We start from the raw sequence: 26560 nt of genomic DNA on the forward strand, positions 1-26560 counted from the left end.
TTTTCATCTCTCGCCATTGCTTCGTAACCCTGTTCGTTCTCACATAAACCCGCTTCTATGCTCTTTCTTTTCTTTCGTGCACTTCGCTTCCCCTCTCATTTGAGCTGGGGTGTAGAGAGAGAGAGAGAGTGGCTTAATCTTCTTTATTCACAACTCTTCCTGCTGGTGGCGCTTCCATGCGGGCAAGGTCGGAACTATTTCTTTCGCGTCGAGAACCTCGGATCGCATCGCATTCAGTTCGGTGAGTGAACCAGTCTCGGGAGGTGGAAGGTTACGGATTGAGCTCGCCCGGCACTTTACGGGACGAACTTTCACTTTTTCTGTTTGTAAAAAAATATATAATATTTATTAATTTATTTGTAACTAATTTATGAGACATAATCACAAGAAACTATATTGTAGTGTTTTCTTCCCAGAACATAAAAAAATAATAGTTTAGTGGATGTGTGTGTCTGTGTTCTTGTGTTTGGCATTTGGCAGCCAGTATTGATATTACCGCCAATTAATAAAACTTGAACGATGTAGTTAATCTGTGTTTTCTCTAGTACTTTGACAAGACTAGTGTCTAAATATTGTACTAGAAGTGTGTTAGTTTGTTGCGGTACATTAGACGCACATACTCAGTAATTAAAAACGAAAAATAAAAGTTTTACAAATATCATACTCTTTGATTGTGATTTTAAACTAATATCGATTAAGAAAAAATAAGTATTAAAGGAAGTGTGTAATCAGTGTTTTTAATTCCTTGTTGTATGACACAAGTGAATGATGTAAATGTGTTGTGTGTTGTTATGCGAAAGAATGTATAAAACGGATTTTGAAGACGATTTCTAGACAGTGTTAATTTCCACTAGTTGACAAAAGAGAAACCCGAACAGCAACCAACGTGCATTCATGTACTATTTGTTTCCTGTTTCTTGTGAGGGAACATCAATGGCTCGTATGCCGTTCGCTTTAGTCAAATTTGGTCGGGGCAAGCCCCTGTAGAAATATCTTTGTTCAAACGACTTGGTAGATAGATACCAATTACCATAATTTATTGACGATATATATTTCCGACTGTTTACGTGAACTTCAAAACTTTCGCGCGGTTTCCTCATCGTATCGTGTTCCACTGCTGCAACTAGTCGTCTGTATTTATTCCCTTCTCATAAGTAATTTGAAATACCACAACAATAACCATGGGAGATATCGTAGCGTCGTATTGTGTAATTTTCGGTCTTCTCTTATCTGTCTTTGCTTCGGATCAAGTGTTTGGTCAAGAACTAACACGCTGTCCATGGGCCTGTTCTTGCACTGGTTTGGCCGTGGATTGCTCTCACCGAGGTCTCACTCAGGTCCCAAGGAACTTACCTCCGGAAGCTGAAAGAGTGTAAGTACAACATTTAAGTTTAATTCAAAAGATTTTAAATTGTTATTATTTCTGCCTTGTTTGTTAACTTGAAATCAGAAGGTAGATTAGGATAGGCGACATAGGCACCCGTATAGATGGGTATCTGTGTGGAAAGGGGGAAGGGAAGGTGAGGATCGGTCTGGCTATTAGTTTTCCCCTCTGTTGATTGTGAAAGCAAGATCTTTCTCCTCCCCCTTTTGGATCCTAAAACATGAGTGCCCTTGATATTCGATATACCCATCCATCAATCAAACCTTCATTATAAATGTTTTGTATTTATGTGTGGTATTTAACTTTTTTTTAGACACCATATTACTTGTTCCTTTTTAGAGGTATAGTAGTTATTGTGTGACACAGTGTTAAATTAATAATAATTTCTTTTTAAAAATATTTTAATGCAGGGCCATATGTAGCATTTTGCCGCCCTATTGGTCTCTCAATATAAATGAATATCACTATATTATAGGAAGTTTCAGACATGAATAATACATATTTAAGTGGAAGTGAAAAGTATGAATACTAAAAATAATATATAATCAATTTTAGTTTCAATTAATGGAATTATTATTAGGCGTAACTTCACTTAGTAAAAAAAAAAAAAAAAAAAGAAAGAAAAAAAAGAAAAAAAACATTCGCGATAATTTGCTTCGTCCAAAACTTGCCACCTCAAGCCATGAGCCATTTTCGCCCATACATACGTAATGCGGCCCTGGTTCAATATATTTTGAAAAAAAAAAAAAAAAGGTAGGATTTTGAACCAATGATTTTTATGACTCAGTTTCCACATATTTTTCGCTATCTCTAACTTCCTTCAGGAAGTCTCTTATTAAATACCTGTATGATACGATATCATGGTAATCTGTACATATTTATTGTATGTTTCAAGCAGAGGCGGATCTAGAAAGTGAAAACGGGGGGGGGGGGGGGCAACCAGACCCCAAACTATGATAGGTATATCATGAGTTTATTACATACTTTCAGAAATATATAAGTTATAGTTTAAATTATTTTTGTCATTCAAAAACTAAGGGTTCGAGCCCCACAGTCCCGGGAAGATCCGCCACTGATTTCAAGTTATACTGTACACAAGTATCAATAACAATTTTACAATGTTAACATTTAGCATTCAAGTTAGTTTTTTCATCTATGTCTCATTGAAGTAGCATTTATATTTATTATCAGGGATAATTATAATTTTAATGTTCCAACACAAATACCAAGGGTATTTTATTAATACAATTGACAATATTCCGTTCTACTCATAGCAAATGGAAGTTTAACTTCTATTCACTACTAAAACTTGTATCGTATAGATAGATGTAATGACTACAAGTGTAGTGCAGAATTTTGAAGAAATAATTAGTATTTGTAACAGTCAGTAAATTGTAGATTAAGTAGTAAGATATCTTCAACAATAGTCTAGCCTTATCATTACTCTTCGCAATGTCTGGAAGGCTGGGAGAGGAATAGAGACTCAGAGGGGTTAAAGTGAACTATACACAATAAGCAAAGATTGTAATAATTACATATTTTTCTTGTTTCTGATAGCTGAAGAAAGAAAAAAGGAAAAAAAAAGTATTTTGCTGCAGATGGAGAAACAGAGATAACTTTGTTACGGATTGACTCTGTTTCTTTGAATCGTGTCAAGTGTGTTTAGGTCGATTAGTTTCATCGAAGGTCAAATGCACTCCTATCCTAAGATATTATCCAGTTGCTTTCTGTAACTACCCGAGGCCGGAGCGAGTACGGAATAAGGAGTACGGGGATGCGAGTATGTACTCCAAACTTCTTCTTCTTCTTCTTCTTCTTCTTCTTCTTATTATTATTATTATTATTATTATTATTATTATTATTATTATTATTATTATTATTATTTATTATTATTATTATTATATAAATATACAGCAAATATATCCCGTTTAATGTATGTCGCTGATTTAGTCGATACACTTGTGATCTGTATGCACTCATTTGAAAATTAATCATAAGGAATAAGAAAAGGATGAATCAACAGACCCAATACGTACTTCTTATTAGGTTGATTGATTGATTGATTTTTGAGTTTAACGTCCCGTTCAGCAGCGAGGCTATATGAGACGTGGACCTACTGATTAACGTGGAATCCGAACCACATGAGCTCCCGCCGGGAATCGAACCAGGGTCTCCCACGCCGTACTTCTTATTAGGACCTTGAATTATATTTAACAGTGTAGTACAATAGCAGCGTATACCCCCGCCCCATGTGTAGAATTTTAGGAACGTGCCGAGATGCATCCTTCTTTGCTGCAATCCTCTCTACTTTTAGAACTTGAAGAAAATAACATGTAGACCAGTGAAGGCTTTCGAGGGAAGTCGCACTGGTACAAATTTACTTTTATCACTACCAACTAAGGGAAGAATACTTACACAATGCCCCAATTTCTATAAAAGTATTAAAACAGTATATACATGTTTTCCCCATGATTTGTATCAAAAAAAGTCTAACTTTTTACCAATGTGATTTCCCTCAAGAGCCGTCACTGGCATACAGCACTTTCTATTGTTGAAAGGTAACCCAGGAATCGAGATCAACTCCCCCTTTTGTACGACATTGTTTCCAAAATATAATCAAAATAATAAATAGCAAATTCGCGTTTTGGGTAGTTAATACGTCAACATACTCATGCGCCACCCTTCTTCCTATGCTAGGCATGTAGGTTTTGCTACTGACTAGGACTACATAGGAAACGTCAGTATAGATGAAATATATAGTAGAAGCTTAATGTATTTGTAAGACTTGTTTCCTTCCTGAAGGCTTTCACTTCGCTTTCATGGCAATTCGGTTGGCTTGCATGCTTCCTTGTTCGATTTTCATATTGTAAACTAAGTCTCCATTATTTTGCGAACCAAGAACCTAAAGATCGTAAACAAAATGAAACCTTTTTATTTATTTTTTATTTATGTTTGAGGAACTCTGGAGAATTTATATTTGGTGCACGGGACGATTATGAAATATGGTAATCCGATGTAGATCTATATTGGGATTGAACGAATGTTTAAAATGAAAGAGTTTTATTATCGTTGGACGTCCACAAAACTTTTTCTTGTTCTTTAAATTGTCTGAAATATGTATTATTATTATTATTATTATTATTATTATTATTATTATTATTATTATTATTATTATTATTATTATTATTATTATTATTAATAGGCTCACGCAGGTGGTCCATATAAATTGTAATGTTAATACGTCTCTTACTCCATATGCTAACTCCTAATCGAAAGCGAATTTTTGATTTCTGTTTTTTGCAAAGGCAATAGAAGTTTTGTTGACATCTCGCCGTTAGATGGCAGCAGACGTCTTCCAGCGATTGACATCTACCGGCCAAAATTGAAATTTCTGGTGCGTGATCCTTTTTACTGTCTACCAGAATTATTATTATTATTATTATTATTATTATTATTATTATTATTATTATTATTATTATTATTATTATTATTATTATTATTATTATTATTATTATTATTATTTACACACTGATCAGGATTGCTCATTCTTCTATGACCATGAAGCGTTCCCAAAATTCTCTTATGGACTTTTTCCCTCAAGAACAGTCACACTTTTAATTGATCTTATCTTCAATACAGTTCCTGCTCCCGGTTACAGCTTTCATGTTTTCTTCTCTGAAGTTGCTAGGGCCTTTCTATTTCAAGTGTGCCCTTGGAAAATATGTGAAACATACTTCGGTTCTACCCCCGCCGACCTCTTATGGAGGAAACCCTCCCTTTGCTTTGGGGAAACAAGTGAATGACCTTGGCTGTATTGACAATTTGTCATTCAGTCGTTTGGTCTTGACGAGTGAGGATCGTACTTTAGTTACCTAGAATGGCTAACGAGACAGTGCACAGTCAAGTCCGTGAAATAATTCACAAATCCATATACAGGGTGTTTCAAAACAACACCGACAACGTTTGGGAAATGATTTCCTGACACCAAGATAAGACAAAAAATATAGACCAACCTGGATGCAAAACTGCTGCCTTTCGAAGTTATAGGCTGCCGAAAGCATGAAAAAATGAACTTTAAAGGTCCACAGCTTCAAAACTATGGGATCTACCGTAGCGGGGTTAAGACTTTATTTAGGAACTAATATGTGAGCTATCCAAAAATACATGTTTGAGAATCCTCCGGTAGTCACGCAGCAATTTTTATAGAAGGAGGACTACCTAAAATTGTTGCGGAAATACCGCAAGATTCTGAATCATGGATATTTGGATAGGGCACATACTGGTACCTAAGTGAAGTCTTGATCTGACTATGGTAGGTCTCATAGTTTTGGAGCTATGGACCTTTAAAGTTCATTGTTTTCATGTTCTCGATAGCCTATAACTCCGAAAGTCAGCATTTGTCTATACTTTTCGTCTTACTTGGTGTCAGGAATCATCTCCCAAGCGTTGTCGGTGTTGTTTTGAAACACCCTGTATATCTACAGCCGCTGATCCAGGATATGATCAATGGAGGGGCTAAACCATAGTTTGCCGCTTTATTTGTAAAGAAAGTGGGATTGAAGCCCATTTTATCCAGTGTATGCCTGAGCGTCAGAGGGGGCTCTCCTTATATCTGCGCCTGTATATATATAAACCCAAGGGGGAAATTGCCCCTGCATACTTTTAATAAATATACAGTAATGTACTGAATATACTAATATAAAAACGTGAAATTCTCATGTTGGCAACAGCCCCGACTTTCCAAAATTTCTGTGGTTGCATATCAATGGCGGGTCGTGTTAGCCTATATGCTTTTAGGGAAGTCTCTATATTTGATTGATTTGTTTTTAGTTAAAATCTTTTATGAACACTGTCATAAAGGGCTGTGTTGTGATAAAATACGAGTACTATAAGGATAAGTTGAGGCTGCCCTAGCATAGTCGGTAACACGGCTGGCTAAAACGCAAGGGAAACAGGTTCAAACCCGGGTCCAAACAAGATCTTGTGTGTGCGCTGCGGTGCCTAAGCCCCGGAGTACCCACGTAGTTGGCGCGCATGCATGTTGGTGGACAATCTTGCCCCCTCCCCTGCTAAAGCCTGAAATGATATTACTGCTTCTTCATATCTCTTTCTGTATTATCTTTTTCACTCTCTTTTTTGCCTACATCCCGCCATCTAAGGAGTTTTCTCTATATGGATTTAAAAAGTAAAGGTTTTACATAATACTAGGCGTAGTAGTAGTTTTTAGTTTCATAGAAAAAGAAAATTTAATTTAATTTAGATACTGAAACGTATCTTTTTTTTTTTTTTCAAGAATTTTCATTTCTGTGACATGCATACGTATAATGAATATTGTATTCTTGGATGGAATAGCTAGTTGGTAATAGTATATATGGGAACCCCTGATCTGCGTTTCTTCTGTGTTCTATTACTACTTCTACATGAAATACCATAAATTTTCTACGTAGTGCAATTGTAAGAAGTATCCATGTGCACAAGACATGCGATATGCGTTAAATTCCCCCCCCCACACACACACATAGTCATAGATAAAGTATAAGGGCACTAAACATGCAGATATAAAGTACAGGTACGTTCTTTTTATTTTCGTATCAGTCGATAAGTAAATCAAAGTCGCTTTGTTAGCCCCTTTGCAAGTTCGTACATACTCAATGAATAATCCCTAAAAGTATGAGCGTCCTGCTCCTTCGGGAACGGTATTGGTAGATGTAATAAATACATTTTTATTTGTTGGTTTACTATTTTGTATAGATTATAAAATTTGCATTTTTGATATACGTATATTTAGGGATACATTAAGTTGAAAGTTTATTTAAACCTTTCAAGCCGGGATCCCGAGTACGTATTGGTCACTAAATTCGACATTGCTCCGCCATCTATCGAGTTTTCTTTATACTTCTCAAATAGAATAGTCTTATTAGCAGAAGAAGGGCATTATTTAAACACTGCCATTAGGGGAGGGAAGTAGGGATTTAAATGCCGGCTTCAGAGGTTAAAATTACATCTATTATAGAATCGAATAAATACTCCCCGTACCGCGACGACTATGCACGTAGTTCTTACCTGGACGCAACGACACCACAAGTCGTAACTTGTTTCCATCATTTATACACCCAGCTTATCCCCCGTACCTCTTCAACGTTGTCATAGATGTTATAACTCAAGACGTGAGAGATGAAGCCCGTTGGTGCGTGGTAGTTGACAATATTGTACTATGCAGTACAAATAGGGAAGAAGTTGAAGGTTGGGAAAAGACTTTGGAAGATCATCATCATGTCAAAGAAAAGGCCTTGGGGGAGGGTACCTCTCATAATTCATACGTTAGAGAATAGACCATCATTTTTGGATTGGAGAGTGCATCTGACTTTGAAATTTTGCACCCTGCTATTTTGTTTTCTGTCTCTTTTTACAACACTTCAATCCTTGCATTTCCACTTCATACTATTAATTTTCTCTATTATTCTTGATGAAGAAACGAGATGAAAAGAAATAAAAATTATAATGCGCTAGACAACGATTTCTAGTACGGTAGAGATTTCTATACGCGTTTCTCTATTTATCAACGAACCTGAATTAAAATGAAACATTGAATCCTTTCAACGCTTCTGCTGTTTAGGTTATACGTAATAGACTGAAAGTTAATGAAAGAAATAGTAGAATGAGTATGTTGGAAACAATGGAAGTATCCTGAAAAGATATGGACACATTATCCTCTAGAAACCAGCATATCCTAAGATTGAGCTAACGCACCTTGTCTGTTCGCATCACGGTACGTGCGTTCCCGGAAGCAACAAAGATGAAGAGAGAACATCATCCGACTTTGAAACGGAAAGCTCACAATTTTAATACTCGAAGTTCACAATTCATCTTGATGATATTAATAAAGTAAACGAGTTTCAATGAAATAGTTAATTTTAAATTATAAAATAACTATTATATTTTATGAAATGATTTATGGCATATCACTGAAGCCCTTGATTCTCTTAAGCAGGCCCGTATCCACGGGGTGCATAGGAGGGCCGGGTCGCTCTATATTTTTACTGGTCCCCTAAAATTTTCACGGTAAGCTCGCAAATGAATTATAATATGGTGGTGAAATATAATATGGTTGGATCGGGCCCCCTAACTTTTACCGGCCCCCTACATTTTGTTGCTGGTTACGGGCCTGCTCTTAAGAATCCAATCCTCCAACGATTGCAAAAGTACCGAAGTTCAAATATAAATTTAATTTAACTTCAAATGAATCAGCTACCGTGCAAAATAAGCAAATCACAAAATGAATATGGAACTTTTATTTATATAATAATTCTCTGTAGAATAAACACTCGTAGTACCCTCGTGAAGAAGATAAATTATTATTTCTTTCAACCCTAGATGTCTCTGCTACCCTGGTGTAGAGGATAAATTGTTATACTTTTCAAAGCTAAATGTTTCTACCAAAATAATTTGCTTTCATCGAAATCAAAGCGACATTCTCACTGCTTTGCCCATTACTGTATAAATCGTTAGTAACAAGAAAGTAGAATTTTTTGGTTGTAAAATTACAACGAAACTTTGTCAAATGAATTGACATTATATCGTTATTAATTCTTGATACGCCTATTTCATTGTATTACAAGAAATGCGTTTGATATTATAATACTTGATATCATCAATCAATCATTTTATTTTTATTTATATTTTATTATCAATCGTATTATTTCTGGATTTGGTTAGTGGAAGTTAAGCGTCCATTTTCAGCATCGATGCTATATGAAACTTGGATCTACAGTTTAAGGATGGAATCCGAACCATTGTAAATGCGTTCATATTTCAAGGCTCTTCAACGAGACTCCGTGTTCCGAAAGCGCGGGGGGCATATTCCTTGTTGTGCTGACTTAAAAATTAAAAAAGATATCATGCATGTTAGTGCGTAGAAATGGCAGTCATTATTCTTAGCAAAGAAAGGGAGCCGCGGTGGCTCAGTGGTAGAGCGTTCACCTCTGGTGCTTGGGGTCCCGGGTTCGATCCCAGCCCCCGCCAAGTGAACTTTGTGGTGGACAAACACCGTGTGCGTGGGTTTTCTCGGGGTTCTCCCGTTTCCTCCCACTTTCTTCATTCCACCATTTCATTCATTACTCATAATCACCGTCTCCTTTAGCCTAACCGGCATAACCGTGGGACGTAAAACTCAAAGATTTCATTTTTTTAGCAAAGAAAAAAACTTTAAAAATAATATACAGGGTGTTACATAAATGTCACAATATTTTGAAAACAGATTCCTCACGTCAAAATAAGAAAAAAAAAGTTCATTTGGACCTGTGATTAAAAGTAGATAGTTTCGGAGTTATAGGATGCCGAAAGCATGAAAGAAGTGAATTTTTGAAGTTCATATAGCTTCAGTACTATGGGACCTATCGTAGTCGGGTCAAGACATCACTGAGGAACTGGTATATGAAGTATCCAAATATCCATGTTTAAGAATGCTCCAGTATTTGCACACCAATTTTTTAGAGAAGCTGTTTGGCAGTACTTGATCACTCTCCACCTATCTCTCTAAAAATTGGTGTGCAAGTACTGGAGCATTCTTAAGAGTCTTCATCCCGGCGAAATTAAAATACCGCTAATTTTACAGTAATTATGTGATATCTTCAAATAGATAAAAGATAATTAAAATATGGAACAAGAGCGCCCTAGACAATATTATTTTGCGTGAGGTACCGTTATCACAAGTCACCTAGTAGCTTTCCGTTTTCAGCTGTTTAGAAACGCGAAAAAAAAATGCCGATTTTCAAAATGGCTCGAAATCGAAAGCAGATAAGTGAGTCGTGATAACGGTATCTCATGTAAAATAATATTGAGTACGACGCTCTTGTTCCACATTTCGATTATCTTTTATCTACTTGAAGATATAACATAATTACTGTAAAATTAGCGGTATTTTAATTTCGCCGGTATGAAGACTCTTAAACATGTATATTTGGATAGTTCACATACCAGTTCTTCAGTAATGTCTTGACCCTACTACGATAGGTCCCACATGGTCCTATAGGTCAGCACCCAATAACTCCGAAACTACCTATTTTTTCGCACAGGTCCATATAAACTTCGTTTCTTATTTTGAGGTCAGGAATCTGTTCCCAAAATATTGACACGTTTATGTAATACCCTGTAGAGAAAGAGGCCATGAACGAGTAAGTTATGAGAAGAAATTGGCTAAATTATAGAGATTTGCGTGTCAACATGTATGTACTTGTATTGAAACCGTAGTAGTATTGTTTGTCTGTACTGCAATTTGCTGCTGACGCCTATGGTTATATATTTTAATGATAGTTTGTGTTGTTGTGTGAATATGTATTTCTATTGATATTAACAGTTTGATTTACAACTCATGTTGGTTTTTGAGGTGAAGTTGAAAATTTGTCAGTGCTTTAACTCTCTGACGGGTTAGGGAAGAGGAGGGAGACGAGAAACAAATTACTGTCGCTACAAAATGATTGATTGATTGATTGATTGTGTGTTTGTATTTTTTTTCTTTTTTGTCATTTGTTGGTTGAATCAAGGTTGTGTTCGTCAAATTTATTTATTTATTTATTTATTTATTTTTTTAAGAATGGGAGAAATAAATATAATCTATATAACCACTGAAACAATATGTATTCAACTTAATGACTTGTTTGTTTTACAGACATATTTACTAGTGTTCAAACTAATAATTATTATGGATTTTTTTTCCTGTTGTTTAGGAAGAAAACTATTGGCTGAAATAAAGAAAGAAAAGAAAATGATGTCACGAGCACACGATTTATTGATTTCGTGCTGCTCTGTTATAATCATTGCAATAACTTCCTGGATTTGTTTTCATATCTCTGCGGACATTAATTTTTCATTTTGTTAAAAAGAAGAAAAAAATCCTCGATAAACTAATTTGTGCATTCACTCAATAGTATATATACCAGTCTCGATATGTCTCAATAGTATATATATATATATATATATATATATATATATATACAAAAATTTTAATCCATAATCGTTCACTTTCATTAATTACCCGTCTCCTTTAGCCTAAAGAGATAACTGTGGGACGTTAAACTAAAATATTCACACATACACGTATATATATATATCAGTGACGTAACGTGGTATTCTGCTTACGGGAAGCTATTACTGTATTTTTAATTAATTATTTTTCACATATACAAAGTCGATATTGAAAATTTTTACTGATCAATAATTCAATATTTTTCGATATATCGATGATGTTTCGATATTTTGTCGATATCTGTTTTCTATATTCAAATCCGAATATCGCAAGCCCTACCTAGTGCCGGTATATTTGACTGTCTTACCTCCTCCTTATATATGTTACAGAATATATTAATTTATTGTAACAGAAATTTCTCATGTGGGCGTTACAGTGATGCTGCCGTGGGAACGTGTATTTGAACAAATGAGACTTTGTGTGACTGCTTGCAACTGAGTGTACTGATTGAATCTGGGATCGAAGATAATCTAATCTGGCCATTCTAACCTAGTACAACAGAATCTAAAAGCTCGATCAAAGTATTATATTTTTCTTCACGTATTAGTATAGAATGGACAACAGCAACAACATCTTTAAGTTCAATAAATACAAATATATTTGAAATTACGTTAAAATACTTTCTTGAGAGTGCGCTTTCCAAAAACATAATGAAGGGTAGTTCCATTAAAATTCGAATATTCGTTATTCGAATATTAGAACAAAATTTGTAATTCGGACAAAATTTTAAATATTATCTCTTCCTATTGTAAGTCAACTATGCTAAATCAAGTGGAATAAAATTTATGCAGAACAAATTTGAAAATTAATGGAAACATACATGCTTAGTTACTTCAAGTTCCCTTAAAAGCAAATTTATGAGAAGGAAATTGTGAAATTTGTAAATATTGTATCAATTAATTTCATACCAAATCTTTTTTTTAAAACCTCTAATATCGTTAGTTATGAGACATAAGTGTCTTTGTTTAGAATACAAAAGTGAAATGGAGATGAAATATTCATCATAATTAAGATTGAGCAACTCCAAACAAACTCATATAAAAACACATTACTGCTTCATATTTATTATAGGGCTTTGGAAACGAAGAAAAACAAGAATTTTAGGAATGATTAAAAAAATGGTTCAAAAGATTGTGATCTTGGCCAAGAATTTTAGGAATGGTCAAAAAATGCATCAAAAGTTTGCGATCTGGGCCAATAATTAGTTTTTGGATCAGAAGCCAGAAAATTTTTGAACGACCCCTAAATTGAGTTTTCGTATTTTCTACGGAATAAGGACATCATACTGAGTTAAGTGATAGTATGGGTTTGGTTACATTATATGTAGTTCTCCAAATATAAGGCCTACCAAAAAAAATTGGTTGCAATATATTGGATCTTTAGATCCAAAAAAGAAAGAAAATCCTGTGAAACAGTACTCTGGTGATTGTTTGCTCCAAAAAGATCAAAGAAAAAAAAACACTGATACACAATGTCAATATAATTAACAATGTCTTAGGAAGAATAATAACGATAATCCTGTCATGAGTTTCCTCAATTTAGTCCACCATCCGCAAAAAGCTATATTCTGCGGACATTCGCATCCACACAGACCTGTAACTATGAATACAAGCTTTTGTTGAATATTATATAAATCTTTAAGGGCGCGATCTAATATGCAATCGTGGGAAGATTCAAGTTGTATAGATAAACGAAAGCTGAAATGGAACGGCGTACATATGGATCACATGATACCATCCTATATTTCAATAGTTTTGTCTTAAGATGTATGGCAACAATGTTTATATTACTTTCACAGGTAAAGGTGTGACCAGGGGTATTTGGGTATTGAGTTGTCTCATTCCTGTGATTCGACGTTGAAAATTAATTTGGACGACGGAATGGGTAGAAGTGTTTTTAGAATATACCAGTACTGTACACATATGTCACTAGTAAAGCCATCGACAAGTAGGGGAAATCAATGACTCGTTTTATGACTGTCTTTCACAGTCAACTTGAAATGCGGAAAAGGTATGGACAGTGCATAAAACATATTGTTAACGGCTCACTTCACTTACTACGCTCTTTGATTGTACATTACATAGGCCAATATGAGGAGTTGGCCAAATGTGGCTGATCAATTAGCAAGTAACAAAACATCCATTCTTTTAGCTTTGAGACTGAAACAATCTGGCAGGCAGCTTTTGTACTCACTTGAAACTAAAGTGTGTGTTTGGCAATGGCGGAATGATGTAACCAACCACGCCAGGTATGATCGGATTCTTTCGCAGCGTCTGGTGGTGACCTTGTAGTGTAAACATTCTTCAACAGTAACGAGTCGTGAATGGATGGTGGAAGAAAAAGTAAACAAAAGTTAGCTCTTTATACACTTTATACACTGTAACATGTTAACATTAAAAAAGAAAAAAGTTCTTGAAAAAAAAAGCATTCGCTCCTTATCTTATTTTTGGAAACGAGCAAAGATTTCATTTGCAGTTCTACACTAGGCGTAATAAAATGATGACCCTTTATTTTATTTTTTTTTAAATCTAAGTTTTAGCTTTAACGTTGTCCTATAGGTAAAAGAAGACAAAGAGTAAATAATTATGAAAATGGGGAGGAAAAGAAAAGAGTGGATGGAAACAGAAATATAACAAGGAAGTTACAGCCCGCAAGTTCTCATGATCTAGGATCGTACAAAGGCCCTTCGCATCAAAGCTGAGGGAGATCTACCACTGAGTCCAACAAAGATCGACTTTCCAAGAATTTGCCATTCCTATCAGCCTGTTATGTTGATAAAGACATTTCAGAGTGCAACATAAGTGTGCCTCCAAGTGAGCAAGCTGTATTTCAGAAAAACTCAGATTCATCTATAATACCATTTCACACTGAAAACATTATAAAGAAAGTGAAAGAAATTTAAAGTAATTATACCAGAGTCTTACATTTAATGGTACTATCTGTATGATATGGCTGAAGAAAAAAAAAAGTCTTAATCAAGGGTGCCGGTCTCAGGATTCAAACCCGGGATCTCCCGATTATAAATCAAGAACGGTAACCATTTATCTACAATAGCTCAAACGTATTTTTTCCCCCTCTATTCCTTTACGTCAAAATGTAAGTAGTTATCTGAAATGTTATATTCGATCTACAGGTTGACATTCAAAACTCCAGCAAACTTCGGACCTGAGTATTGCTGGATTTTAGCAAATGCTGGATGTTGGAAGCTCCGAAGTAACTGAGTCTTCACCGCAGCAAAATTAAACTACCGCAAATTTTACCGTTTTTCTGTAATATCTTCAAAACATATAAAAATAATCGAAAAGCAAACATGTAGTGCGCTAGGATATGGTTCTGCATTTCACGAATTGAGACATTTATAGAGATTTGAGGAAGAAATCAGTAAAATCAAAGGGAGCAACTGGATTGCGCACACTCTAGATCCCAAATTGCTCACAAATCTCTGTTAACCTTTTAGAATACAGAATTTTGTCCAACGTTGCCAAAGTGGTGGATTTAAAATCTGTGCGCAAACAAGGTTTTCCTTCAGACTAGGATAGAAACAGAAATTAGAAATAAAATACAAATTATATTGAGGATTAACTAAATATAATTTGATCAGAAAACACAAGCCAAGATACCTCTAAAACTAAGTTTTTATATTTACAATCCACATGTTAAAAGTTTCTTGGTTGCAATTTTAAGCTTACAACTTTTAGAAATTTAATCCTCTCACACATAAATCCGAAAAGTAAAGCTAGAAGAAATGTTACTTCAATTGTATTAAATTTATTAACACTAATCTACAAATGTAACAATTCCTATTATTCAGTTGTTCATTTCAGTGAAGCTTATGAAAAAAAAAAGTCAACAATTTTGAAATATTGAAATTATACTAAATTACATTACATACACTACGACTGTGTAGAGCAAATGTTATTACTGTACGTACCTAATGTTACTCGCACAAGTTAGGACGATAATCTTAGCTTTTTCGTTTACAAATAGAAACTTTTGCCCCATCATGACGGAACTCATCTTCTCTTTCAACCATTACTCAACAGCCTCCATAATATTTCTCGGACGAACTGTTTTTTTCTTTTTTTTTTCCGAATACAGTATATAGCACTTCTCTATACCTCTTCATATACTTATATGTTATTCCCTCTACATTTTCTAAATTAGATAGCTCAGTCCTAATAATTTTATTTGGCCTTTCGTTGGGTATTCCGCTGCTCTTTCCGTATAGGTTTCTCGTAAGTTTAATAGATTAATTACAGTAGTCAGTTCTTGTCGATAATGTAACACACATATGCAAACATAACAGAAGAGAGAACATTTTCCATCTGGGGTTCGTTTTTGTACACACCTTTGAATTGTCAATAAAGTCACACACATATACAAGCATAACAGAAGCGAAAATATTTTCCATCTGACAACATTGCTTAATTTTTTGTGTGCAATCCTGTACATTATGACAATTTGTCAACAGCTATATCAGATAAAACTGATAAAACCGGAAAAGTGTGCGCAATTTCATTGCAGCCAAATCAAATCATTAAAATCTCATTTAATTTCAAAGAAACCAGGAAAAACAATTCTTCAAATAAAAAATCAATAGGGTAGAAAAAAACAAACAATATGCAATACCGTTACGACTAAAAAATATTGACACAAAGGAAAGAAAAACTGAATTTTGGTGAATATTCACTGTTAAAATAAATGAGATGCAATTACACTTACGCGTACTGCACCAGAGAGATCAGGTCGAGAATTGCCATAACCAAAGAAGCATTCAACAATAAAAGGTCATTCTTAACTACCAGCCTTAATATTTGGACTAAGGAAGAAATTGGTCAAATGCTACACATGGAGTATTGGACTTTACGATTCACAGACTTGGACATTACGGAAGTTAGAGAAGAAATATTTAGAGAGTTTTGAAATGTGGTGTTGGAGGAAAAATGGAGAAGATAAAATAGACAGAAAGAGTAACAAACGAAGACGTTTTAAAACGCATAGGAGAGAAGAGGACGCTTTTAGCCACCATCCGTCGTAGAAAGGTCAATTGGATTGGACACATCTTGCGAAGGAATTATCTTCTTCATACCGCCATAGAAGGAAAGATGGAAGGAAAGCGAGGAATAGGAAGAAGAAGAACACAAGTGATCGATGATTTGAAAAATAGAAGAAAATATTGGGAGTGAAAAGAGGAAACTGAAAATCGAGAAACATGTAAGAAACATTTCCAGCCCAAACTGAAAATTAAGAAGAAAAGAAAAAAATCCTCTTTAGTCCCAGGACCTGCCAAAAGGCAGAATACTTAATAATAATAATAATAATAATAATAATAATAATAATAATAATAATAATAATAATAATAATAATAATAATAATAATAATAATAACACTTATGGCAACGAACAATGCAAATTGAGTCAAATATAAGACTATTATTGAAGCACGAATTTAATCTTCATCGTCGGTGCACTAGTCCATCTAAGAATAGTACGTTAGGTAAGTGTTTTTTTTCCTTAGTTTTAAAGTGATTAAAATTTTTAATATTTTTTTTATCGATGTGACTTTCCTTAAAAGCCGCCACTGAGCGTGAATTTACTGTAATCTCCATCATTTAGAAGTTTATTCAAACAGTCTTGGCAATTCGATTTTCGTTGACGCAAAAAGTACGTAAGCGATGAGTCTCTCTCTGGCTGGACCAGCACTTCTTTCTTACACAGCAAAGAACTTCATAAACATTTTTCCTACTCTTTCTCTCTGTGTGTTTCTATGTATAAATAAGTAAGGTCTTTGGTGTTAGGTGTTTTGTCATCTTCGTCGAGACGGAACTACTGTAGTTCTTTTCTTCTGAAATAATTTGTTATGTGTACTGAAGGTAATACTGTAGAACTACTTCCTAATGATCATGCCAATCAGAGTAAGAAACTCGTTCTTTTTCAGAAGAAATTAACATCCAGTGGCTCAGGAGAAAAATGTTGACATAGGCTCTTTACTGGATTAACGACCATTAGTGGCAGCTGTATAAACTGGGTAAAGGAATCTTAATGACCTTCAAATAGTTTTTTTTCTTCCGTTTTCTCTTCTTTTTTTATTATTTTGCCCCACTACTAGAGGATACCATCTGTCACCCTATTACCATTTCCCGTTAATTTTTGTCGATTAATGTTGTAAGTTCTTTTTTTTTTCTTTCTTTCTTTCCAAATATGTCATATTATTCTTTGATTGATTAATAACTATGTCTGCGAAACGTGAAGTAGATTTTTAAATTCAAGACATGACAAATCTTGTCTCGTTTTCGAGGTGAGAAATTTCATGCGTGTAGTAGAGGTCTGCACGGGCACGGGCCTACAAAGCATATATTACGTCGAGCCCGGGCCGGGCCGTAAATTTTTAAATATACTATCATATTTCTCGGGCCTTTTCGGGCCTAACTATGTAAATATACTATAGAACGATATTTATTGCACCATTCTTTCTGAATAACTTTTAAAACACAACTGCAAAATTAAATCTCTTATTGCTGTAAATAATAATACAATTTTGCGCTAATTATTAAGTTTTGCAATTCGGGCTCATTTGATCATCCGGGCTCGGTCCTAAATGCTAAAACATATTTCGGACTCGGGTCGGGCCTCACATTATAAACTCACGGCTCGGTCCGGGCCCGGGCAAAAAATTTCGGGCCGTGAAGACCTCTAGCGTGTAATGGCATGACTAGTTCACTCAAGTCTTAGTCTTAAAACACTGTTTTGGTGTTCCATGATTCATACCAATATAACTATAAATGGATAAAGTGATTATACGAACACAATGAGAAGCATTTATCAATGTTTAAAGAGACGTTAGTCATTACAGAATACAGTATACTCGAATAATAAATAGGTTCCTTGTGGCTCAGTGGTAGATATCATTCATTCATCGAGAATAAGAAAGATTCTGTTAAAAAAAAAAAAAACTATGGTATATTTCGTGAAAATTGTTAGATTTTTGAAACGTATCCTGTGTTATGTTTGAGACTAAGAATTATCCCTGTTGTTTGGGGCTGAAATTAGAAGTGAATTCACTCTAATTTTCACGTGCATGTTTAATGATAAAAAAGAAATCGATTTCCATGATGGATCATGGGATGTACTTTCCTAGAGACTTTTCTTTCTTGGATTTCTTTTCTTTTCTTTCTTTCTTTCTTTTAGCGTCCATTTTAGTATCGAGGTTAATGAGATGTAGACCTATAGTCAGTTGCGGATCTACAAGGAAAAACTAGGGGGGCAACAAGAGAACTTAGACTATGATAGATATATCATAAGTTTACAATAAACTTTCAAAAAATAGCTTCATTTATTTTTGTCATTCAAAAAACTTGGGGGCTAGGTCCCCCCAGTCCTGGGTTAGATCCGCGACTGCCTACAGTTTCAGGTAAAATGCGTACCACCGTAATGCGTTCAAATTCAAGGCTGTTTTACGAGGAGTCGGTGTAGCAAAGACTAGACACTAGACAGCGGGAAGACTTCTAAAAGTGGTGTAGGACAAGCAACAAAGTAAACACAAGAAATTTGTTAGTGGTTTTGTATCTTCATGCATAAGTAAAAAGTAGTTATCTAAGTAGAAAGCTTCTCTTTTTGGCAAGAAATTCATAAATGAATAAATTTCCATTATTGAGCATTCCTTTCAATAATTTAATATCTTTGTGTATTCACCCTTCTTCTAACGAATGAATAATCACTAAATAGAGAACACTTGACTTTTACCGGTATATTTTGAAAGTAACGGATTTGGAGCTAGCCTAGAACAACAAGTTACAAAAAGCAGAACCCAGTCAAGAGAGAATGATAAATGTGAAAGTGTGTGTGGTGTCTTGTCTGCATTACGTATAGTCAGTCAGTCAAATCATCTCAAAGTCTGGCATTATTTCAAATATGCAGCCAAACACAAGGTCTCTGGAGTTTACATGCATTGTTTAAACGTGTCCTCTTGTCTCCCCTCCGTGATTCGCGACACGGTTGTACAGTACGTTTGCGACGACAGAAATTGATTATAATCTCACGTGTTTTGCATGCTTGAAATATAGCCACAAACTTCCGAAGAAAAAAAAACTCAAACCTTCTACAGTTATATATTACAACTTGAAAACTTCTTACATTTATCGTGTTTGGGTGGAGAGGGGAGGCAAAATATGAGCACGTAATTGTTTTTTAGAAACTTGTCTAGGTTAGTGTACTTCGGGAGTACATTACTTTATTTAAATTACAAATTACCTCATTTCTCAGCATTATTGCTAGACAGCAGCTTTGAATTATTATAATACTTCTACTTTATTATCGTACCTTTAACAGCATGTTTATTTAGTAGCCTAACTATACACATGGGATATTCAACTAAAGATTTTTGCTCTTTTAGACATAAACTAATTCTTACACTTTATTATAATTAAGTCCTCGAGAATAAAAAGGAAGATCCATGCTGTTTCTACTTAAATTTTCTCTTTTATAATCTCACCGATAAAAACTACTCGGTGAAATTAAATGCAAACCAAATTTATATCACATCACATACAGAATGCGTATTTTTTTTAATTTTTAATATAATATAAAAGCTTGAAGAGATTATATCATATAAATTTGATGAAACTTCATTACGATTCATACAATGATCAAATATATAAAATGATACTTGTCACAATGTTTCTTTATTCACTTATTTGTTCAGACAGATGATTCTGTGTCAAAACAACACATATAGCTCATTATATACGTAGGATGGCAACGGGCACTTTGTGCTGTCGAGGCAAATTTCGTACTACGTGAGGAGTAGTAGACCATTTAACTGAGCAGATGGTAATAGAAATACGATTTTTGGTAGGCGTACGATCTATTGTTTTCAAAAATATGGCGTAAACCGAGCTCATATACACTAGTTCTTTCGTAAATTTAAGGTAAGTATATGCTAGACATAGTAGGTGGGTGTACACAGTATATTCCCGTGTACGTCTCATTATATCCCTGGTGATAATGCAAAATAGGTGACCTCTCTTTATTTCCAAATAGGACAAATTGATAGAGCTCGGTTATGTGTTGCAACCGTATGTGTGTCACGAGGGATAATATCCAAGATAATGATGGCCTAAACTCACGGTAGAACCAAATCGACGAAGAGGAACATTGGTCGGAAGAAAACTTTCAGTGACAGGTTCCATCAGGTATCAAAGTGGGTTATCACTCAGAACCGTCATGCGACTGCGGTGCAACTGACGGAGAAAGTTACGCAGCACTTCTCACAGCGTGTCTCGATAACCACAGTCCGCAACGAATTACAGATGGACATACGGGATCGGGTTGCGCACGCGAAACCGCCGATAAGGGATCATGAGGGTGCTGCGGACATGCAACATAGACCGGTGATAACTGGAAACGTGTAATATGGTCGGATGAATCATCATTGACCTTATTTCAAACCACAGTCCTTGCTTATGTGGCGGAAGCGTATGATCAGCAGTGTATCCACCCAACCGTGAAACTCAGCGGTAGCTCTGTGATGCTCTGGGCCACAATATTAGGTTTTCAGTGGGTTTTGTACTGAAACTTACCGGTCGTGTTACTTCCTGTGATTGTGTCTCTATTTTAGGGTACCATGTGTATTCTTTGGTTCAAATGTTGTTTCCGAGGAATGACGCCATATCCCAGGATGATAATGCACCCATTGTACACGGATTACGGCGTGGTTTGAGGAACATCGGAATGAAGCTGAACATCTCCCGTGGCCCGCCCAATTCCTGGCTCTGAACATAACTAAATTATATGGTCCGTTTTGGAGATACAAATGTGGTGCAGATTTCCTCTGTCACCATCTTTTACAGAACTGAATGATGCACTGCATACGGAATGGTGTAGATACTTGCTACCATTCATGACTTCTGCGATTATATTCCACGTCTCACCAAAGCTGTTCTGAGGGCGAAAGGTATTCCAACGCCATACTAATCCGTCTGGTAAGTTATACCTTTCTTGAGGTGTTTCCATTAAATTGATAAGTATCTGTATTCAGGGCCGGATTTAGGATTTCTTGATGGGGGTGCACCAATAACTACCACTACATTTGAATTAAATTTGAATTTGAGAAATATTATTTCGCTTGGTGAATCCTTTTCCTTCAACCTTCAGAAAATTGATTTAAACTATTGCTTTTGCAAAACTGTCTGTTCTTTTAAGCCCCAAACGAACACATGACTACAGAAAATTTCGGAAAGTGTTCCTACTTTCACTGATTGCTTCTCATTTTAGATAGTGTATATTTACAACGAAAAGGGGTGCATGTGCTCCGGTGAACCCTCCTAAATCCGGTCCTATCTGTACTTGAAAATGACAAAGACGTTATAAGTACTACTGCACAGAGCTTTTTTACTTTTTTTTTCTTGGAGCAACATTGAATGGAATTGAAACATGTTTTATTTTAGAAATCTTGCACCAAATGCTGTGTACAACCCCAAAATTGCATACAACTGTAATATAAATCGTACATGTTCAGTCTTTTAGTTTAATGGAATCTTTGGTAGGGTGGAAAATTGATCTGGTCTAACTGTCATAAAAGTTGTAATAACATAATTACTTATTGGTATTCAGATTTTTCTATCTTCTGAATATTTTTTAAAACAGAATTTGGAGGATCTTAGAATAAATTGTTCACGATATATGCTGTATCGTAGACGCACGATTCTCAATTGTCTTCGTCTTACTGTATAGAAATCCTGGGCAGACACACTACTTCTAGAGACTGTTGCTGACAGCGCATGCTATCGATCTTTGACGAAGACGAAATACAATACATATTTAATTTGGTCTCCTGTGGTTCAACACGTTAGGGAGTGTATATAATGTATATGTAATGCATCTCGTAGTCAACATATGAGTTTCTTCGGTTAAAAAAAAAAAAAAAAAAGCCATTCTAGTTTATTGGAAACTATTACACTAGATGTTGACGAGATGGTTTGAAAGGGTGGCTGTGATGTCAATTTGGGTGAGGCTTATGTAACCGGAAATCGAACTCAGACCTGTCAAGTGTACGTACTATATGAGTCATCCATTTATTAATAATTCATTCCATAGACAACGTCAGCGGAAAAACAGTGTCTCTTTACTATCAGTGCTGGGTAGCGTTGTATACTTCTTTTTTTTATCCGTGATTGTCCTAACGAGTTTTTCCCCTAATTCCAAAAACGTTAACTTGATTAAGAAAAGAAGCCATTGTCCCTGAAACACAATATTTTCTAATAACATTCTTTCTTTCTTTCTCCTCCATATTTTTCCTTGACGTTCCTCATTCTTCTTCTTTTTCAGCCATTCTTTTGTTTCAAGACTTTTGTTGTTTATTTTTGTTTCTTCTTCTTCCTTATTTTTCGTGCTTGTATAATTTTCTGTGTTAATTTGCTTAATGTTTGGTTTCAATGCGTAAACTATGAATTTATTGTTTGCCATTAACAGACTTATGGGGTGCGTCAACCGCACACCAATTTGCACCTGTACTGTCTTTTCGATGTTTTTTTGTTTACTCAGCTGCTGATGGAAGAATTATTAACAATATGGACAACAGAAAGTCCTGAAAGTTGATATGCCAGGAAGTGTCTTTTTCGCTAAATAGTCAACAGAGGTGTGTGAGTTTTTAAGTAACAACGTTCTTTTGTCTTTTCGGACAGAAAGAGTAATGTTTGTTTACATATTTACCTTTAATTAGCGGTGTGATAGCCCCATCCATACGATTCTTTTCTGTTTTACCCTATTTTCCTAATTGTGTATAATTAAGCAATATTGTATGCGCATGTTTATCTCACGATTTTCATTTAATTTACAGCGTTAGTATAGAAAGGGTCAGATAACAGCTCTTTACACATACACCAAAATGGTAGTGATGGGGGAAATTTAGATCCTTTTACACAGTTCATTCCTTTCGATCAATAACGGACAGGGGACTTGTTCTGCTGTATCGAATTCTTGTCTGAAATGATCGAAAGAAATCAATTGCGGAGAAAGTACCAAATTTCTCATCACTACCATTTTGGTATTTGTGTGACGAACAGTTATAACTGACCCTCCTATACTAACACTATAAATTAAATGAAAATCGTGAGTTCAACATGCGCATACAATATTTCTTTTTCAATTATACAAAATTAGGAAATTAGGGTAAAACAAAAATGAATGGTATGATTGATAGATCAATCCCACTCCGTTCCGTTAGACCGAATCATTTACTTTCCCTGAGTTACTGTATCGTCAAGTTATATTTGATTACTTAATTTTTTTTCACATTTCAGGAAATTTCATAGTTGTGTCTTTGCAAAAACTAAAGCTGGCTGTAATAGTTATGTGATTCAGTGTGATTGAATTTGGTTCTCCATCACAGGCCCATAGCCAGCCCAAAACTGTAGGGGGCGGCCCCTTAGACACCCCTGGGTACGGGCCTGCTCCATTATGCTTTCTAGACATTCGCTGGAAGTTCTTTTATTTCTTGTGTAATGCAAAATCAAATGATTATTTCTTTCTGAAGTATTATGTCTGTTCAGTTTCTTCCTTCTTAGTAGACCCATCCATAAAGTTTATGCATCCGTCTTTTGATGTTTGTTTCCGTGAAACAATACACTCAGTACCCTTAGCAATTCAACCTGAATCGTTCTGTTAATTATGCTGACTCAATCTACTCAGGTTCCACCGAAATTAGTCCAATTTCTTCTAGATATTCAATTCTTTTATTTCAGTGAAGAATTCGCTCCAGTCGGGGTTCAAATTTGTTGATTTTGCTTTACGTCGTACAACACAGTTACATTAATGTTACGAAACACGGGAAGTATTATTTACCATGCCAGAGCTTGATCCCGTAACAGTTGGCAAATGCACAGAGTATCATGTAATCTCACCTCACACAAAACGGTCGTTTTCCACCATATTATCTTACTTCCAAGAGAACTAAATTATGGAGTCCATCTTTGTCCTGGAGCTCTTTCGTAGCTAAGTGGTTAGCGTACGCCAAGTTGGATTCCCAGCAGGAGCTCACGTGGTTCGGATTCCACGTTAATCAGTAGGTTCCGTCTGCTGAAAGGGACATTAAGCTCAAAATCAATCCAACTCTTTGTCATGGTTTGGTCCCAGTTCAGATTTATTTCAGATAAGCCACGAAATTTAGATTAATCCGGCATCGAGAAGGTAATTGGTTATTTGAATCAAGAAGTAATGCGATCTAGATAACGATATTTGGAGTCGATGTGCTAACCATACATCACCCAACTCGGCCATTGTCCTTTATGATCGTGAGCTGCACATTATTGTTATTACATCAGAAAAATGTATTCTTTCAACGCAGCTTGAATCGGAAGCTAGCACTATGTTAGAAAATAAAATCTGTGAAGAATGATAGATGAGAATAAATGTTAGGAAGACAAAAGCAATGATAATTTGGATAAAGATATTATATCAACCAGGCCCGTATCCAGGGAGGTCTAGGGGGCCGCCCCCCCTAAATTTTTTCTGGCCCACCCTAAAATTTTCACGGTAGGCTTGCAAATGAAGTATAATACGATGATAAACTATAGTATGGTTGGATCGGGCCCCCCCTAAAGTCAGCCGCCCGACTGCACTGCGTGTTTATTGGGCTAGCTACCGGCCTGATGTCAACTATTGAAATCTTACAGTAAAACTTGTTGAAACAGGTGATTAACTTTCTATACCTATGTTGTATTATGTTTTTTATATACTTTTTTATTTTTATTTATTTTACTAGAGTGAAAAATAATACTTTTTTAAATTTCTGTAAGGGCTTATCTCACTGCTCATGCCTTTGATTTTATTTCCCCTGAAAAAATAAAGTGTGAACGGGAAATTAAAATAAATCGAATAGAGAGATAAACATTTACAAAAAAGAAAATAAGTATTATTATTATTATTATTATTATTATTATTATTATTATTATTATTATTATTATTATTATTATTATTATTATTATTATTATTATTATTATTATTACAGTGAAACCTCTGAATAACGGACACCAACGGGACATGAACTTTTGTCCGCTATTGAGAGGTATCCGTTACAGAGAGGTTACAGAAATTTAATTTCTCACAATGGTAATTGTATGCAGTAATATATAGTAAATGCACTATGTATGAGCGTAGATACGGAAAATTCAATATGAAAATACTCTATTTAGTACGTATTTGAATTACTGGGAGGGATGAAGGAGAAATTAATTTCTGTTAAATATTATTATTACTGGAGAATGTGTTAATATATTCGTTCTTTGGCGGAATGGATGAAAAGGCAACTTATTGGAAGTGCATATGTTTATTGACCCAGTCCCAATCACTAAGAATATCCTCTTAGTAAAAGTGAAAAGGAAGCCGTGAAAACCCCAAACCCAGACTTGTTCCAGTATCATATGTAAAAGAAAAATGTTGCTTTTCCAAAAAAGTAAGAGAGGAAACATTGCTCGTTGAAAATATTATTGTAAAATAAACAATATTTTGTTATTTAAGAAATTGTCGGGAAAGATGCAAGGCCCAGATAAAAAAGGACTAAATTTGTTAGTGAAGGGAAGATCTTCTGCATAGAATTCTTGGCCTTACGACTGACCCTGCATGAGTGTTATTACTTATTTAAGTTTTTCTAGGATTTCCATCAGAAAACAGTTTATTGCAGGCATAAACAAAGAAGAATTTCAAGTTCAGCTTGAAGCTGTTCTGTTTGATGGTTCACCAGGTCTAGACTCATGATAGATACACTTGTGGGAAGAAGACTTTTCTGTCTCCTGTAATATATCGCAGAACCGAGAAAAATTCCTGTCCGTTATGAAGAGGTTATTGAAACGTTTGGGGGGAAAAGGACTGTCCGCGTCCGTATCTGAGAGTGTCCGTTAAAGAGAGGGTTTTGTTCCGTAAGAGAACATATAATTTTGCCGGGACAAAAAACTCTGTCCGTATTATAGATGTGTCCGTTATTGAGAGGTGTCCGTTAAGGGAGGTTTCACTATTATTATTATTTATTTTATTTATTTATTTATTTATTTATTTGTCTTTAGTCGAAAAGATAGGACAAAGACAAAATATTTCGTCTAATATGTTCGAGGCCATTGTGTGTCTAGGTATTAAGATATCTTTCCTAATAAAGATAGTTAT

At 35.2% G+C, this 26560-nt stretch overlaps 1 protein-coding gene across 4 annotated transcripts in view; it reads left to right on the forward strand.

Moving 5' to 3' along the window:
- Positions 1-226: 226 nt before the first annotated feature.
- Positions 227-26560, forward strand: part of sli (slit guidance ligand) — an 833494-nt gene continuing 807160 nt past the window's right edge. For all 4 annotated transcript variants that reach the window (XM_081762100.1, XM_081762119.1, XM_081762110.1 and 1 more), the window contains exon 1: positions 227-1372. In XM_081762100.1, the coding sequence (XP_081618226.1) occupies positions 1182-1372 (191 nt within the window). In that variant the 5' untranslated portion in view covers positions 227-1181. The remainder of the gene's footprint in view (positions 1373-26560) is intronic.

The sequence above is a fragment of the Thermobia domestica genome, chromosome 1 (genome assembly GCF_964235325.1).
Source record: "Thermobia domestica chromosome 1, izTheDome1.hap1.1, whole genome shotgun sequence".
Lineage (NCBI taxonomy): Eukaryota > Metazoa > Arthropoda > Insecta > Zygentoma > Lepismatidae > Thermobia > Thermobia domestica.